Below are 18,195 nucleotides of genomic sequence, written 5' to 3' on the forward strand. Positions count from 1 at the left end.
CGGAGTTAAATAGGCGTTAAAGCTCAGATTGCTGTTCAGATTCAATCTAGAATAACAAGTGAACAAAACGGTTTGTTTAGAGATAAGTGGTGTTCATGAATGGTTTTATTTAGTGTGGAAATGGCCATTTGTGGGCAGCGTCGTCTACGGGGAAGGAGGAGGGGTCGCCCAAGCAACATAGACTTTTTTCCGAGGGTCTCCGTTGTGCGCATGCGCGCTTGACATCACTCGCCGCTTATTAATTTTTAATAGCAAATGGCTGCATTTCTCATCAAACGCCGCGGAGCTAGAGCATTGAAAAAAATACAATAGAAGAAGACTTATTTTAAAGATCTTTTTAACGTCTTGGCATTTGCAAACAAGGTCGCACGATGCGGTGACGACCCCCCCGAAGAGGCAAGAAGAAGAAAGCGGTGTCGTGAAGGGGGGAAAAATGGACCCCTTTGCGCTCTGAGGGATGAAAAATATATATGTTTTTACCCATTAACTCCTTCCGCGCTGACGCCAGAAGATCAATAAACCAAGGTAACAATCTCAGCCATTAAATATGTGCGAACACTTGACTTATTGTGGTCTTTAGATCTCTGCTATTATTTATTAGCATCGGCGCTAACGCTTATTAAAAAAATACCATTGTGCGCTACTCGCCGTTTCGTCACAAAAAATTCCAAGAAACGCAAGTGGATGTGCGGTGTACCCGCAGTTTTGATTGAAATTTTATTTATTTGTGGGTGTGTGTGTCTCACGCACTACAAATAACACACACACACACACACACCCACCGCTCATTCGTCCTTGTTTATGTTGCCACTGAAGTTATCGAGAAACCCATTCTTTCGCTATATGGAATTCAATGTCGAAAGTGCTTGCACAGAACGTAGCGGGGGAAATCCTATGTTCCTCTTCTTGCTATTTTAATGTTGATAAACCTGAATTTAAATCATGATTGAGTAATATTTCTTAAATATTTTTTTACATCAACCACCACCACAAAAAAAGGAACGCATAGCCATTCCATACATACTTGTAAAAATAAACACTGAGACGTGCTGGCATATTTATGTTGTACTATTTCCTTCCGCATACTATTGCAGAAATAACATAGAGCAGCGTATGGGGAAGTCGAGAGATCGCGTAAAGCATGTCAACATCTGCGACTTTCTACAGGTTATGAGATTTAGTAATGTACTGTAATATGTTGGCTATAAAGTATGCATCATGCAAATTGCTGAGAAGATGGATTCCGTAGAATAATTTCAATAACGTACGAAGCATTGCATTGTTAACATTGGACTTGATTCATCTCAGGTGATGTTGGTGAGTATATACTTTTTTTTTTAATTACCGTCAACAGTATTTTTTTTATAACCAAAGTGAAGCCCTTTATTTTCGCTTTCTACTGCAACCTGTTAAGGCATCAGCAAGCCGAATGCTCGCCCTCTCCTTGTAGTGAGCTCGCTATTGAAAGCCTGAAAATTGCCTGGCAACATGAATTATTCAGTAAAACATTTTTCATGCTGGATGAAATTCTTACAAACATTCCCAAAGAATCATGCCCATCTAATCAGCTGTCCTACCCCCTCCCTGCCAAAGATGATGCGCCAGGTGACGAGCGGCGAATTCTGCATGAACGCCCGGCCCTCGTGCCTGGCCGAGGACGGCCACCACCCCGCCGCGCACTTTGACCTCTGCCCCACGCAACCCAACAAGTTCTACCCGCCGCCCCCTTCGTCCATCCCTATGACCCTGGCCCCCATGACGCCATCCGTCCCCGGGCTCAAGCCCATGGGGTGCCCCCGGCAGGAAGTCCTGGGGCCGGCCAAGATGGCCGCCACTAAAAGCGGAGACCCGGCCGACGGCGGCAAGAAGAAGACCAAAGGCGGCGGGAAGACGGGGCGGCGCGGGCGCCCCTTGGGCACCACCAAGCTGGCCGGCTACCGGACCAGCACGGGGCGCCCGTTGGGCACCACCCGCGCCGCCGGCTTCAAAACCAGCCCCGGAAGGCCGCTGGGCACCACCAGGGCGGCGGGCTACAAAGTGAGCCCCGGCCGGCCCCCCGGTAGCATCAAGGGCCTGTCCCGCCTCAACAAACTTCCCTTCGGCGGGGCCTGCAGCGGGGCCGCCTTCCCGTACCCGCTAGCACACAAGGAGATCCTTTGCGATGCTTCCTGCAAGGACAACAAGACTTCTGCCGAGTGAGGTAATCCCACTTCCAATATGTTTTTTTTTGTTTTTAATCAGCTTTCTCTGCGTATTTTTTCTATTATCTCACGGACAATATTCTACACAATCCGTCAATTCTGGCATTTGCTTGATGTGGCAGTGATACGGGCGTGGCTACATGTAGCACTTTTTTTTGGGGGGGGGCGGATGCATTTTTGTGTCCGCTGATTTTTTTATTTATTTTTTATTTTTTTAACCTAATGCAGTGGTTCTGTTCCAGAGCACTTCCACAATGCGGTTGGAACGCGTCCTTAAGTCATTTCAGGATGTCATTTACAAAGTAAAAAACGCTTGTGGCCTTTTTTTCCTTGCCACACCTATCTAGTGTAAACATCAGGAAAAAGACATTAAAAATTGGTGCCAATTCTAAGAACATCAAAATAAGTATTATTCTATAATCCCAAATAACTTTATTTTGAAGTGGCAGTATAACGGCTGTCTTGACTCATCTTTGTATCATTCCTATCGCAATATTGAAATCATAAAATTATTAAACTGTATTTTATTCCTCCCAAGGCACTGTTTTTTAACATTTGCAGCACTTATTCTTTTTGGCCTCAGAAGATGCAAGCACAGTAAACATGTAAGATCAATACATAACACAAAGTGCAGTCGATTTTCACACTTACAAATCGATAAATGTACATCAAAAACATACATGAGAAACCTACTTTCTGTAGGCACAAAAAGCACGATGAAAGAGGGTGTAAGATGTAAGAGTAAAATTTGAAATACAGACCTGCTTCCAAATTTGTCAAACAAATTAGTATGCTGCCATCTAGTGGCAAGCCCTGAAACTACATCCAAAATGATCATTACAAATGGGGGCTTTTGAAGTGGACCAAAGAAAATGAACCATGTCACTGATTTCAGTACCACTGTTTTAAGAGTCAAAACAAAAACAAAAAGCACTTCAAGAACATGTATAAACAAAACTATGTGTGATTGTACCTAAATCATGTTTTAAATGTTCCTCATTTTAGATTAGTTTTCCTTCTTTTTCCTCCGCCTTTTTTTTAATGTGTCTGGCGTTTTTGGATGACGCCTTCCCATCACGAGTGGTTATAAAGCGTGACGTTGAACCCACAAATTCTCACAAGTGCATCTTAATAAGTGAGAATACGGTTGCAATAAAAAGTTCAATTGAAATGGTGAACCCCGTAGTTAAAAAAACGTTTCTTCAAAGGACAATTAAATCTGCTTTCTTGATTTTTTTATCTCACATTCACAATTTTTTATGATTAATTCGGGTTTATTCGTTCGCTGTTAGCTATTAATGACCAAAATTATTTTGTAAAAATCATGTAATATTTCACTCTTAAGTGGTGAGTGAATTAAACTTTTTTCACAAGTTTGCCTCCTAAAGGCACATGCATGTAAACTGACACTAGTCGTTACAGTATCTCTTCTCGTATGAAAGTTTTTTTATTTGCATGTGTTAAGTTGAAACATTGAAGTGATGCAGGGAGAAAACTTTAAAAAGTTTTTTTTTTTTTTTTTAATGTGGCGTCCATTTTGTCACGTTTGTATGTGTGTGTGTGTGTGTTGGGGGGTATGGTAAGTATCATCCATAATATTCTAATTTATTCTAATGTATATACTGTAAACATTTGTGATGTTTTCAATGACTATGGATCATTGATGACTTCTAATTCAAAAGATTGTCCAATCTACTGTTTTTACTTGCTAGCAGTTTGGTTTCTATGATCACTTTATGACACAAACATGAATACGTTTTGGTCATTAAGGGCGCCATTTTGTACCGAAATGTAGAAAATGTTGACATAAATGGACTGTGCTTGGTTTGAATTGATTTCCTCTCACTGTTGTCATCAATTTAAGCAAGACTTGTAAATATCTACAAAGTTGAGCGCGAAAGGTGACCCCCGTGAAACAAAACATCAAACAACTTTGTGTATATAGTTCCACATTTTAGTCCTGCATGGTTGTTGTGGAATGTCCAAGGGTTGTGTAATAAAGAAAAATGACACACTGGGGGGTTTCTTTTTATTGCCTAATTATAATGCCGTTGTAAATATCTAGCAATAACTCATTTTCTTCCAGAGCTGTTTAGATATTTGAGAATTACATATTACATGATGGAAAAATATGTCTAATAAACCACAAAAATATAGGCCAGGTAAAAACCTGTAGTGTTTAGAATTTTAAAAAAATTAAATCATGAATTTATTACTGGATATTAATTCCTAAGCATGCGTTGTAGCGATTTAAAAATGACGTCACAAACTGTGCCACATTTTAAGGTGTCCGCTATTAAACTGATATCGTTAGTTCCGTTTTAACTCACCGATTCAACCATGTCTTGAAAGGAGCGACGCAATTTTTTTTTAAATCTATAACGACCATGTCGAAAAGTGTTAGGACGAATCTCAAACTTTCTTATGTTTCATTATTAATTTTAGCATTGAGCATATCGCCGGTGACGTCGCACGGTAAGTGACAGCTAGTGTCACTAGCTAGCAGCCGTCGTGCTAGCAGTTTTATGCTCACGTTTCATCACAAAGATGTTAATTTTACACATTTTTAATGTAATCAGTTACTTTTCACGACGAGCAGCTTTAGGAAGTTGTCACCGTCCACAACATAATGTATAAATAGCTACCAATAGCTAATGCTGTACTACCTTTTACAAATACAATATAACACAACAATGAGCTCGTTAAATTATTATTACACATCACGTCATTAACGCCTGTACCGTGTTTTGACCTTTTTTTTGGTCATTTACCTCCACGTCATTCTCGCAGTATTTTAGCCAAGGGTTGTCTGGTTCTTATGATAACAAAGTGGTCGTGCTCAACTTTGACATGTTGTCACCATCTGAGTGAAATTTCAGCTCCCTAGTGTCTTATTTCAATGCTGTAGACGTGCCATGCTTTTTATGTAAGGATCAAAGGATGCATAATATGCCACAAAAGGGCTAATAAGCAGGAAGTTAAACAATGCAAACCTCTCAATATTAAAGTATTCAGGCATACTTCCTTGACACCAATTCAGACAGGACTTTAGCACTATCTACTGAGTTAATAGCAGGAATCCAGTTAGACAGAAAACAACCTGAATTGGTAGATCTGGAATTAGTGAAGCAGAAGGTGAAAGAATACTGGACAAGCAATCAAAAAAGTACCTTTTAAAGGGTATAGCAAAATAAATCATGAAATATTTATTGTCAACCTCAAAAGAGCTTCCGTGCGTTTTTTACATTTTAATATTTTTCACAGAGCACGATGAGTCGTCCGAAGAGGAAGTGGCGACGACGTCCTACTCCGAAAACCTCCCGGAATTCTCAGAGGGCGATGATCCGAGTTTCCACAAGCGTCAGTTCAAGACGGCCGAAATGGCCGACGCCGTGATGGGCAGCGAGGCGCCCATCCACCCGTCCGACATGGAGTCCCTCTTCCCCAAAAACGTTAAAGACTTCCGCTCGGGCTTCTCGCCGCCTTGCGACAACGGCGGCGGAGAGTGTCCCGCCGAGGGGGACGGCGCCGAGGGGGACGGCGCCGAGGGGGACGGCGCCGAGGAGGACGGCGGCGAGACGTCGCAGCAGGTAAATGGAGACGTCCTCGGTTGTGCGTGTTGACGCCTTGTGACGTTTGTGGGCGCTTAGGTGACCCTGGACATGGTCCACGCTGCGGCCGGCGACGAGAAGAGCGCCGAGGCCACCAAGACTTTCAAGGTCAACTGCGAGCAGAAAAACGTCAGCGCCGCCGACGCCCTGGCCGTCAACGTCCTCAACGCGTCGCAGGTGACGTGAGATGAGCTCGTATGAGCCATTTATTCCAAACGTTTGGATTACGTCAGTTCAGATGTGTCCAAAGTACGGCTCGGGAGTTATTTGCATCCCGCCGTCCACAATTTTACGGCCCGCGGCATATACTAAAAAGACATTTTGACCTTGTTTAATACTATTTTAAAGTAATCAAAAGGTTTGCTAGTGGACCAAAAAATAAAAATACTAACTTGCCTTATCGTCATTGACCAAAAGCCTTGACGTGTCCGTTTTTTTTGATAACTTTATATAAACAATGTGTGATCCCTTGTGTTATTGCATTTTTATATTGTTTATGAAATTAAAAAAAAAATTACAATTTAACGTGGCCCTTACGTCTTTCTTTTCTTTACGCGACCCTGAGACGACATTTGCGCATCAGTTCAAACTCAAACTTGAGACTGTATTGCACTTTTTTAAAATAAATTCAAAATAAAGTTTAACGTAAATCTGCTTTTGCTTGAAGAAAAAAAAAGATCAACATTTTTGCTGACTTGACGTCGGTATTGCCCACAGGACCTGATGGACTTCCTGAACGTCAACGGCAGCGAGTGCTCGCTGGTGCTGTTCTTCACGGCCTGGTGCCAGTTCTCAGCCGGCCTGGCGCCGCACTTCAACGCCCTGCCTCGGGTCTTTCCCGCCGTGCGCTTCCTGGCGCTGGACGCGTCACAGCACAGCAGGTGAGTGCCGCCCAGCCGCTGCAATTCCAGCGCCACGTCTTGCAAAATGGCTGTCAAAGTCATAATTCATCATTTCTTGTGCATCAGCCTGTCGACGCGGTTCGGGACTGTGGCGGTGCCCAACATCCTCCTCTTCCAAGGGGCCAAGCCCATGGCTCGCTTCAACCACAGCGAGAGAACCCTGGACACGCTGGCCGCCTTCATCACCAACCAGACGGGTGAGGAGCCCCCGTGCCGCCGCCCTCCCCGCGCTAACGCCGCCCGCCGCTCCTTGTCCGCAGGCTTGGAGGCGGGGCCCCAGAGGAACGTGACGCCCGCCGACCACCTGGGCCCGCTGCCCGCCGTGCCCGTCAAGGGCGTGGACTGGCTCCTGGTCTTCTCCGTTCTCTTTATCGCCGCTTTTACCACCTACGGGATCCTTCGCGCCGACGGCGTCCGCTGGCTCATCCCGGGCCACGAGCACGAGCATCAGGACTGAGGCCGGGTCCGACCCGCGCTTTCTTTTTCGCCGACGTTTCGGACGCTAATCAAGTGTGTGGAGGCAGAAAAAGGAAGAAAAAAAAACTATTTAATTTCAACTAGAACTTATGATACATCACGTTTGAAAATATTGTGAATAAATACCTCTCTGGTGATTTATAAATGTGTCAAACAGCCCAAGACTTATTCAATGTCAGATTTTTTTTTTCCCGTCTACCTTATACGAACAGTACGTGGGTGGAACCAAATGTTTGGCCTACAAGCTCAGAACCCACATGGTCTCGCCCGTTTGCAGGGCCTCTGAAAACGCTGGAGGTACTCGAGTGGTTCTCCCGTTATCAATTCACCTAGGACTTCAATATGAAAACTTAGCCACTAATATTGGGCGGAGTCAAACGTTTAATTGGCTCCACCCACACGTTGAGCCACTCCTCGACCTGGAAGATATCTTAGGATATCTTGTTTTTTTTTTAAGTGTTTTGTATTCCCGACCGATCACAAGAACAATACATCGCTAGTCCCATTTTGTCCCCATGTGGCCACAGCTCCATTACAACAATTGCTTAATTGGAAAAAGGGTTGCAAACGAAACCTCCTTCGTGACCAGTTTTTTCAAGGGCCATGACAGTTATTGTGACTAACTGCTTATCAACAGCCGGCTGGATTTAGGATTACATTTATTTATTTTAGTCAGGCAGTGGCGTGGACAGCTCCACTGCAGAGCGGGCAAATAAGTAGTGAGTGTGACATTATTTTTGAGAATACCGACAAGTTGACGAGAGGTGCTGCTGTTTTGAGCTCAACAGCATGTCCTGGTTAATATTTAACCCGGCAACCAGCAGCCTTTGGCCCCGCAGTCTGCTTGGGCTCAGCGGCCTCAATCTGGCTCATATCTCCAGGACCTTCTCTTCTAAAATGGTCAGTAAATAGCACGCTCATGTCGCGTGTTTGTTTTATATTATTAGCAAGTGTGTATCCGCGTGGCCGTGTTGTGACGTATTACTTCCGCCTAACCCCGATCGGTAAAAAGTGCTGAAAAAACGAAACGGTCTGCGGACGTTTAAATACTGCAACTGAAACTTTTGGGTAGTGTTTTGGGATTCATCGTTTAGATAGGAGTAAAATATGAGTCCACGTTTCCTGAAAAAATGTCAAATTTAATGATGTATTATGTGGGACGCTGGTAGTGTCTTACACGTGTTTACTATTCTATTCAGAGTTCTTTTGTCGCAGCTTTAAACGGCCGAATTGATGATTGAATCATAGCATATGGATAAACCGGCCATAATCATTGTTAAATTGAGAATATTAATGGTAATGTATTGAAATAAGTTGGTCAGTCAGGGTCATTATTTCGTTCACCGGTCGAGTTCGTTTTCATCATTGATGGCGCTATACTGCCGTCTAGTGGAATCAGCAGGCATCTCACCCACATCTGTTTTTTTTTTTTTTTAACGAGGATTTACAGTACTGTATTCCCTAAAATGTTTTTATTTGGCGGTTGTAAGATGAATTGTTCATCCAAAAAAAAATATATATTCAAAATATTTTTTTTGTGCAGTCGTCTGACTCTCATTGGCTCATTCCGGCTGACCGTGATCAGCATGTGATGGAGTTGAGGGCCACGGGCTGGATGGAGGTGGAGGACCGGGACGCTATCTACAAAGAGCTTCACTTTAAAACCTTTAACCAGGTCAGTTCACAATTCAAATATAGAGTTTCGCAATAACTATTAGAGTTATCAGTTTTAGCACTTTAGTGTGTTTCTGACATGCTGTGTTTTTCCCATTGGTCATACCCTAACTTCAACCCTATTGAGAACCTGTGGAACTTTCTGAAAAGAAAGTCTAGGATACAAACAATTGCAGGCTTCATCGACTTATTATGAAACTAAGCTAAAAATAGCATATGCTGAAAAAGTCATGGAATTATTACTACTGTTCTCACTAGTTTGCATATATTTTTACCTTATTACTGATTCAAATAGTTATATATTGCAAAAGTAGCAGTGCAAACACTTAAATTTAATGGATGACATTTAAAGACACGCTCAACAGAAAGTAGTGCTATTGTTAAAAAAATAAATAATATATAACACCCAAGTTGTTGTAAAAAATTTGGTGGGAGCGCTCAAGGCCACTTAGTGGACTTCCTCTAATCCCGCTGCTTGTTTTAGCCCCTAGGAAGCGTGCTGTTTTTGCCCTTTTTACACTTCCCCGCTTTTGAAGTGGGGGGCTGGCCTCCCCCAGCGGACCGCCTCCTCCTCTCCCCTTACCGCCTCGTGTCACCATGCGTTAGGCTGACACGAGCCAGGTGGCCCTTCCTTTCGCAAACAAATCAAATTGCTTAAAAAGTCTCAGATGGGCAGTGTTGGAGGAAAAAAAAAAAAACCTTCAGGCAGGCCTGGTTTTGTCCCGGTCGAGACAAACGATGGCAAAATGTCATTTTTCGTGAATAATTGATTTTCCCCACAAAACGGGAAAATGACAATTCTAATTTGGATATGATGCACCGAAGCACAACATGGCAAGTTGGGCTTCATCCTCAAGTACTGCGGGCGGAATCATTGGCATGGAAACAGGAGTTTACAACATTCAGATATAGCACAGAAGGATCATATTAGTGATGGACAAAACAAATGCGACAACAGAAAAACAGGTTAAGAAGTTGTTTTTTTTTTTCCAGGCTCTTTTAAACTTTTTTTATGTTGAAAAGCAGACAATATCTTTGATAGAAAATTGTTATGTCAATAGTTGTGTCAATTTTCTATCAAAGATAATCACTGGATCCAAATTATATTTTAGATTGATGCGTGTGTGAATGAGTGAATTTGCGTCTTGAGATGCACTTTGGGGCAACGTATTGCTGAAATGGTTCTCAAGGTAGTTCTTTGTTCCACTTCCCTTGGCGGACGTTAGGGGGCGGCAGAGTCCCACTCCCCCACATGAAAATGAAGCGTTTCCAGCTGGAGTGGCCTGCTTGTCGCTGGGTTTATTTCCCTTTGATTAGGCTACTAGAACAAGTGGAAAGTGTCGGTCGCCAGTAGCTCACTTTGCCTCATCAGGCTGGCGACGACCTCTTTTGCCTTCCAAGAGGCGGCGTCCTCTCCTTTTGGAAACTTCCGAGCATGATGCCGTTTTTTTTTTTTTTTTTTTTTAATTGCACCAGGCTACTTTTTAAAAGTGTGTTTATGCGCCAGTGTTGTTTACGGATGCGACCATCTGCTTTGTATTTGGCTGCGACCCTTTAGGTTTAGAGCGGACGTCGCACGCAAACTTTTGGGGATTACTGAATGTATGGAAGAGCATGCATTCACTTTTTTTGCATTCAAGCCAAAAGTCATGGAAAAATAGCTTCCCAGTTTCATCAACTGACATGAAATGGGGTGGACCTATGCCCACAGTTGGACAAGTTTACATTTTGGGCAAAAAACATTTATCGCACTTTCTAAAAAGTTTGAAATTTTCAGCCTATTTTCAAATTGCGGACACCAAATTGGTTGAGTGTATTTAACGAGTCAGTCTCAAGGACCTAGGCCATGAAATTGAACAGGAAGTCTGCTGTTTTGGTTAAACGGACAATTTTACGGAATCCCTCAGTAGCCCCCTGAAAACTTAGAAAAATGGATCCTCGACATCAGTTTTGCTGACCGACACAAAATTTGGTGGACGTTTGTCATAACTGTATGTGCAAAGAAGATTTAAGGCCCCTTGTCCAAAATTGAACAGGATGAATGTCTGTATTCACTCTCCCAGGAAAGTTTGGAAACTTCAGCCCCCAACACCACTTTCAATGACCAACACCAAAATTGGTGGACTTGTCTATCTTAATCGGTTGCACAAAAAAATCTGAGGGCTCCATGCTCCAAATTGAACATCAAGTCATCCACATTGGTTTAAAGCAGCCATTTTGGCGATAGCGTTTAGTAGTCCCTTAGAAAATTAGAACAATTCAGCCCCCGACACCAGATTCACTGACTGATAAGATCTTTAAAAGTCTCAAGGAACTATGCCCAGAAGTGTAAAGGAAATGGGGCATTATGGTTGGAAGCAGACATTTTGGACAAATTTGTACAGTAGCTTTCTGAAAAGTTTGGAAGAATTCCCTTCCAACAGCAGTTGCATGAATGGACACCAAATTGGGTGGACACGTTTCTGACGACGGGATGCACTAAAACATCTCAAGGACCCACGGCCAAATTTGAACAGGAAGTCACCCATGTTCCAACCAGGAAGTAGCCTGCAAACTATCAATCAGCTGGAGAATCCAAACTTTTGTTAACGGTTGAGCCTCGGCTGAGGTCACGCCTGCAAGCGAGACGTCAGAGGCGCGGCCCCCCTCCCCCCTTCATCGGCTGTTGGAATCCTTCCCGGGAGGGCGTGGCCCCGCACTAACCACGCGCTGCGCGATTGGCGTCCGGACAAGAATGTGCGCGCGTGTGTTAGAAGACGCGGGCCGGCAAGAGGCGAGTCGCAATCTGCATGCACTTAGTCCTGGCAAGGCGGAGCGGGCGCTCATCTTAAGCCCCCTTTTGGATGGCGCGGCGGCGGAAAGCCGATCTGTAAATAACAGACATGTGTTCCTTGCGGGCGGCGGCCGCGGTCGGAGCGTCTCATCCCGTGTTGTGTGACAATCACGCCGTAATAGCTGCAAAATGGCCGACGGAGGGAGGCGGTGTGGTTTTGATTATCGGAGGCGGGGGCCTGCGAAGCCTCACGTCAAATTAGCGGACTTTGACAGCTGGGCCGCTGAGGAGGGGGTGTCCGCCGGTGTTTCGGGCACCTTTCTCCAGGTTTCCGATCGGCCCGAATGACATTACTCGGATGCGTTCGCGCTCGGCGATGCCGTGAGCGGTCGTGTCATCCCGCTCCGTGTGCCGCAAGGCTTGAAATGATTTGATTCTCTGCCGAGCACTTTTGCTCATCGACCACTTCATTTGCAGAGCCACTTTCTAAATTGTGGAGCAAATTTTTTCGCAGGCTAATCCCAGGAACCTGAAGCAAGGGTTTTATTGAAGGGCAAGTCAAGTCAAGGGAGCGACCGTTTTGAAAGTCACATGACCAAATTCAGATAAAGTCAATCGCGATTGGTCGTTCCTGAGGCATGAGAAGCTGTTTCTGTCCTTTTTTTTTCCCGTTCTCCGTTCATCATTTCGGTTTTAGCGCTGTTTGTGTTTTCCAAGGTTGTTATATTCTTTGTTTCAAGAAAAGAACTAGCAAACTGACCTAATGTTTGCGTCCAGCCTTGTTCAGATGCAGGGGCATTAAGGTGTCATTTATTCCGTGTTAAAAAATGTACATGTGATTTGGATTTTAATGTTCAGTTATAACTTACTCTGAAAATGTGTCTTTTTGATATGAAAGGCCACGCTATTATTCCGTTTCCTGGTTTTACCTTCACGAAACTGATTGGCTGTCGTGTTTCGTGTCCCGTCGCACCAAACACGTCCTATAGGTGTCATTGACTGCAATTCAAATGCGTTGCTTGTGAATGCGTGGTCGATTTATTTATTTTCCCAAACTCCGGAGAGCCGCAATATAAGGTTGAAAGATCCGCATGCGGCTCCGGAGCCGCGGGCTGCCGACCCCCGGTCCCGGCAATTCATTCTCAGTTTTCTAATTGATGTGTTCGACAAAATGCTAATTTTGCCGCGCAAACTTCAATGTGAAACCGCCTATTTTGAGTCTTTATGCACGGTGATTGAGTGGCCGCAGTGAGCGACCAATCCAGGGTGTCATCCGTCTGTTTTTTTTCTGCCGAGCTTAAAGCTTCCCACGAGCGACCGATTCAGGGCGTGTCCTTCTTTTGGCCCAACGTCAACTGGAATCGGCCATCAGATTTTGCTGATTCGCCAAGAAAAGCCGAGATTGCGGGGTGGACAAAGCGTGGACCGGCTGAGTCCTTGACCCCTGTTGACACACTCCCGTGTCCAAGTGGGGGGCCGTTAGCGGGCGGACCCCCACCCAGCACTTGGCTGCCATTGTTTCCCGCCACTCACGTTACTGCCCCCGAGGGAGAGAGCCGACGTCTGGCGTCCTCTCTGGACATTCAATTCCCAATCATTTGTACTTTGGGATTAGTGGAGCCCTCCCCACCTTAACCCCCCGCAACCCCACCTTCATTTTTGTCTCCTACATCTACTTCTTCTTCTCAGGGTTCATGTTGCGTCCCATTTCTTCTTTTTTTCACATTCCACTCTTCTCTAAACCTGAGATGTCTGCTCAGCTCACCAAAATGTCAGCTACACCTGTGAAAGCTCATAGGATCACACATTTTTTTTTATACATAATTGTAACTATTTTTGAAATTTGCTCTGTCTAGTGATGATGAAAAAGCTTACTGCGAGACGCTAATTCTGTTCATGCTTTCGCCAAAGCGAAGAGCTGTATGTGCGATTGTTTCGTAGCTAGCTGCTAGGTTTGAAGCACATCTCTTATCAAACATGTCATAATCGCGACAATTAACGTATCCCAAAATGTTGTCCTTACATTGTAGTAACAATTTTTATTCTTACTTACAATAATTACAGTAAAGGAATGAGCGGGAGGGCGGAAGTCAGTGAGCTGGTAGCAGCTAACGGCAGCTCGTGTTAGCTTAGGTCATTGGTGTCGAGGGCCGGCATCCTGCTTGTTTTCTGGTTTTCTCTGCCCAACACACCTGATTCAAACATTACCTCTATGAGGTGTTCACTGACCGCTCACAACGTGGGAAATCTGACACACACTTAACGAGCAACAAATATATGAATACCCAAATTTAACCCTAAAATGAAGGGTGTGTCTCTATATCTTGGGAATTTCGGCACTTCCCCTGTCAGAAAGACATGCTAATCACAGCAATGTTTCCCCTTCTCTCAAATGTACCTACGAGCAAAATGTAACTCGATTATTCTATTAGCGGTTTTGTTACCGCTAACATGAACGCGCTTCCCATTTCTTCTTTTTCGCCAAGCGTGCAGAGATTTTTGTTTTGTCAAGCGCAGATCGTGAGTACTATGAACGTTTGCTCAGCTACAGTTTAGCATTCTCGCACTTCCATGTCACATAGATCAACCGAAGCGGCGGGTACAACGCGGCGGTCAAAGTCGAACGAGGACAGCATCTGACGCGACACCGACACAAAACAGACCCCCTCCGACGGCCAATTGGTGGCAGCCGGGTCAAGTTGCAGGAATCCGCCAATTACTTAAATTGATCGGCGGGGCTCGATAAGCAATTGGACGCCGGGGCCGGCGGGTCTCCTTACGCCTCGGCGGCGGGAGCGGCCGGCCTTTAGCCAAATTGGAAAGGAGAGAAGCGGCCTAACGCAATTTCCTGCGCGCGTAATGGTGTTTGGCCATGTCAGGTGGCGCGGGGCGCCCATGTAAACAATGGCCTTTCAGTTGATCTAATTAGGATGGGAGGAAGTGTTTAGGGGCTTAATTGAGATTGCAGTGGGAAATTGCTCCGAAATGGGCCCGGCCCGCCGCTTTCCTACTGGTGGGCAATGAGCGGGGATTTTGCTCGGGACTTTGTAGATAATTACGAGAAGCGTAATGGCCGCTTGCGTCCTGATTGGAGAGCGCCTCGTGCCAAACGCCAAATAGGAAGCGTGTGTGCTGGCCGCAACCCCTCGCCGGCCCTTTGCCCGTGCGCTCCTCTGTTTCCCCAAAGAGCTTTTTCACAGGATGTCGGTGGCATGTGTCAGGAAGTGGTCAACGAATTTTAAAAAATCCTATATTTTATATTAAAAAAATCGTATATTTTGTATTAAAGATGGGACGAGATCTCACGCAACGAGATAACGAGGCTTCTTGAGCCAGAAGTGCAATGGAGGGCAACTAGGCTGATGGATAGGCTCGCGTGCTCCACTCCCGTACACTCGGTGGCAGTATGCACCTAACCGTTGTTTGCAATCCAACCTTAATTGAAGAAAGAAGACGCCTCAAATTAAACTCAAATTGACAAACGCAAAATGTGTGTGTGTGTCAGAAGATCTAATTTCTAATCAAATTAATTTCTAAGTCCGTGAAGTTGTTCTTGAAACTGTTGGAAACTTTTTTTTTTTCTATTTTACATTGAATTGGTCCAAATTTTGTTTTTGCATTGCGGCTGTTTCAGGCCTTCGGCTTCATGTCACGTGTGGCGCTTCAGGCCGAAAAGATGAACCATCACCCGGAGTGGTTCAACACTTACAACAAGGTGACACGCGCACTCTAATTTTTGCTATTGCGTTGTTAATTTTATTTCTTTATTAAATAATTACAGACGTGAAAGATGAAATGCCACATTTGTTTAAATGCCATTGCTGCCCAATGAAAAATGTGTATGTGTGTGTGTTGCGTGTGTCAGGTGCACATCACGTTGACCACGCACGACTGCGGGGGGCTGTCCAAGCGAGACATCAAGATGGCCAAGTTTATTGACAAGGTTGCTCTTTCCATGTAATTAAAAAAAAGGTGTGTCTATATATATATATATATATATATATATATACACACACATTGTTCTTACTGCATTGTTATTTATTTGTTTTGGCATTAACATGTTAGTAGCGTTAGCATCGCTCTAAGTGGGATGCTAGTCATTAGTGTCTCCTTTTGTACTCAATTGGCACTTTGTGCAAGATAGATTTTTTTTGTTTGTTTGTTTGTTTTTGTTATTTTTTTCCCCTAAAGGAATAATGTTCAATTCTTCAGCTTACTAAAGCATGGTCTTGCTTAGTGGCAAAAAGAGTAAGTCAAGCGGCACAGACGGCAGTCAGCATCACGTCCACATTTTGAGCCCACAATGGCGACACATTAGCTGGGAGCAGTTTAAGATGGACCTATGACTTTGGGGGGGATAATACTTACTTTCTCAATGATTGCATAGCCTTAGCAATGTTTTTTTTTTTTAAATATATACATACAGTGTAAATAATAAGCGTATAATAAACATTTAATTAGTTTTGGAAAGTGTGCAATAAAATGATTTTTGCATATGAACATTAGCATTAGTTTTTATTTCACTGAAAATGTCCTTTCTTTTCCTTTTCTATTCTGAATGAAGGGTTGATTGAAGGGCTGTTTAATTTTGGTAAAGAGAAAGGGACATTATTAGGGATATTATTGACATGACGTCTTTCAATATGCCACTCCTTCTTAATGCTTGTAAATAAAAGGTGGAGTGGTACAGCCTATCGCTGTGAAATTCAGCCCATGTCGGGCTCATTTACTGCCATTCAAAATTGGAAATAATGTCCATTTTGGACATATTGAAAAGCCCATGTTTTATCATGCATTTCCCCCGGTTTTGCATGAATCCTTTCAACGTCAACTTGCAAACGGGGCGCAATTTTTGCGTCGACACTGCAAAACCACCGGGTGGTACTCGCCGCCAACCTGACATTGGCATGTGCAAGCCTTTCAATGACTTAAATGATAGGGCTGACGCCAGTAAACCTTTCGAGGGGTTGAAAGTAAATCTATATTTGACAATGTTATGAGCCTTTGAAAGTCAGCCCAAGTTGGCTGATAATAAGGCCGGGCGAGCGAAAAATCCCCGGTTAGCCGGGGGTTAATAGGACTTTGATTGCTTATCTTGAAACCTGCATTTGTTTGGGGTTATTTGCGGCTTTTGTGAAAAGAAGAGAGGGATGTCAAATTTGATTTATGTCTGACTTTCCTCTGGAGTCTAATTGAGTTGCTACCACAAGATCATCAGCCCCAAAAATGACCCATCAGCACTTCTCTACTCCTCCAGACGGCTTCACTTTATTTATTGAGGACTTTTAAAACAACCAGAGCTCTACATCAAGTTATTTTGGCTTCAGTCCCAATGCGCTTTAATTTATGCAGCTATTTATATTTCAAGGTCTTTTCATGTTATGTCATTCTTAGTGGTATGGGTCTTTTTTTTTTTTTTAGTTTTTTGAATTTGAAATTTGACCTGACAAAAACTAAAAATCGAGTTACAAAATTTCAATCACAAAAAAAAATGATCCTCAACAATTTGTTTTGTATTTTCATAGCCAAGTTGTGTATCTGAAGTTCCTTTCTAATTTCAAAATTGGCTCAAACACAAGGACAAATTAAAGAAAAAGATCAGTCAATTTCATCACTTGGAAAACTCCCCAGCTGTATTTTAATTAAAAATAAAAGTTAAAAAAAGAGACCCTTAATAAAAACAATTCATTTATGTTTTGTTTTATGATTGACAACTCTTGAAAATAAGTTAAAAGAATAATTTGAATTTGTTGGATGGCAAAGCGCAACCATTGCAGGGACTCCCCACTGTGAGCTTTTCGGCCTTGGGGGTCATGTGACCCTGTTGAAAGGCTCCGCCCCCTTGGTTGCTTCATGAAGCCTCCTGCTAGCAACTTTTGCCAGTGGAAGCAAGCGAAGGTAAGCTTTGAAATTTGCCGCTATCGCAAATTTGCCTGTTTCGTATATGTGTACAGGGCAGCCATTTTGTAAAAGATGGCAAAATTGATGCCCAGACAACAATATGGAACGTATTAAAAGTTGATTTGTGCTAGTACAGCGCTAGCAGGTGCTGGATGTGTTTTAGCAATTAGAGTTTCGCCAATTCATTTTGGACTTGCCACCATATTTTAAAAATAAATCAGCATTTAAAGTTGTTTTGAGGTGAACTGACGTATATTTGAATTGTGGATGTCATACATGTTTGGATAAATGCCAAATCATTCTGTTAAAAATGCATATGCTGAATTAGCTACTCAATCAAAGCATCCACAATATGTCTTCAATTAAATTGACTTTTATTATTGTATAGACAAAGCGATGAAAGCAGAATAATTATGTGAAATGTAATCTTGAAATCATGTTGGCGTGAGCGCTGGTGTCTCATTTCGCATGTCAACAATGCGGCCTTCGGAATGTAGAATTTTTTTGTATGCTGAATTTTTTAAACGAGAGGCCCGTATAAGTAGAGCCACCACAAGAAAGAAGCGTTTAGGAAGCTGAGACTTACTCGATTTTGCTATAGTTTCTTCATCGTTGCCAAACCTAAGACTCCCAGGTGCGTCTTACATTTGGGGAAT

At 43.5% G+C, this 18,195-nt stretch overlaps 3 protein-coding genes across 4 annotated transcripts; all 3 read left to right on the top strand.

Moving 5' to 3' along the window:
• Positions 1-92: 92 nt before the first annotated feature.
• On the top strand, positions 93-4,218 carry c18h5orf24 (chromosome 18 C5orf24 homolog). 2 transcript variants are annotated; one of them, XM_088440791.1, is made up of 2 exons: positions 93-525; positions 1,594-4,218. In XM_088440791.1, the coding sequence occupies exon 2, from the start codon at positions 1,594-1,596 to the stop codon at positions 2,197-2,199; it is 606 nt and encodes a 201-aa protein (XP_088296917.1). In that variant the 5' UTR covers positions 93-525; the 3' UTR covers positions 2,200-4,218. The 2 variants fall into 2 exon arrangements, with proteins under 2 accessions (XP_088296917.1, XP_088296916.1); XM_088440790.1 differs by lacking the exon at positions 93-525 and adding an exon at positions 641-1,317.
• Positions 4,219-4,508: 290 nt separating this feature from the next.
• Positions 4,509-7,349, top strand: txndc15 (thioredoxin domain containing 15). The gene is made up of 6 exons (XM_088441074.1): positions 4,509-4,676; positions 5,466-5,791; positions 5,852-5,989; positions 6,530-6,693; positions 6,781-6,911; positions 6,975-7,349. Exons 1-6 carry the CDS (start codon positions 4,589-4,591, stop codon positions 7,169-7,171), a joined length of 1,044 nt encoding a protein of 347 aa, XP_088297200.1. The 5' UTR covers positions 4,509-4,588; the 3' UTR covers positions 7,172-7,349.
• Positions 7,350-7,607: 258 nt separating this feature from the next.
• Positions 7,608-16,138, top strand: LOC148408434 (pterin-4-alpha-carbinolamine dehydratase 2). Its single transcript, XM_088441064.1, has 4 exons — positions 7,608-8,091; positions 8,735-8,866; positions 15,273-15,353; positions 15,504-16,138. Exons 1-4 carry the CDS (start codon positions 7,981-7,983, stop codon positions 15,597-15,599), a joined length of 420 nt encoding a protein of 139 aa, XP_088297190.1. The 5' UTR covers positions 7,608-7,980; the 3' UTR covers positions 15,600-16,138.
• The last annotated feature ends 2,057 nt before the right edge of the window (positions 16,139-18,195 follow it).

The sequence above is a fragment of the Hippichthys cyanospilos genome, chromosome 18, assembly GCF_059441005.1.
Source record: "Hippichthys cyanospilos isolate Australia breed blue-spotted pipefish chromosome 18, RoL_Hcya_1.0, whole genome shotgun sequence".
Lineage (NCBI taxonomy): Eukaryota > Metazoa > Chordata > Actinopteri > Syngnathiformes > Syngnathidae > Hippichthys > Hippichthys cyanospilos.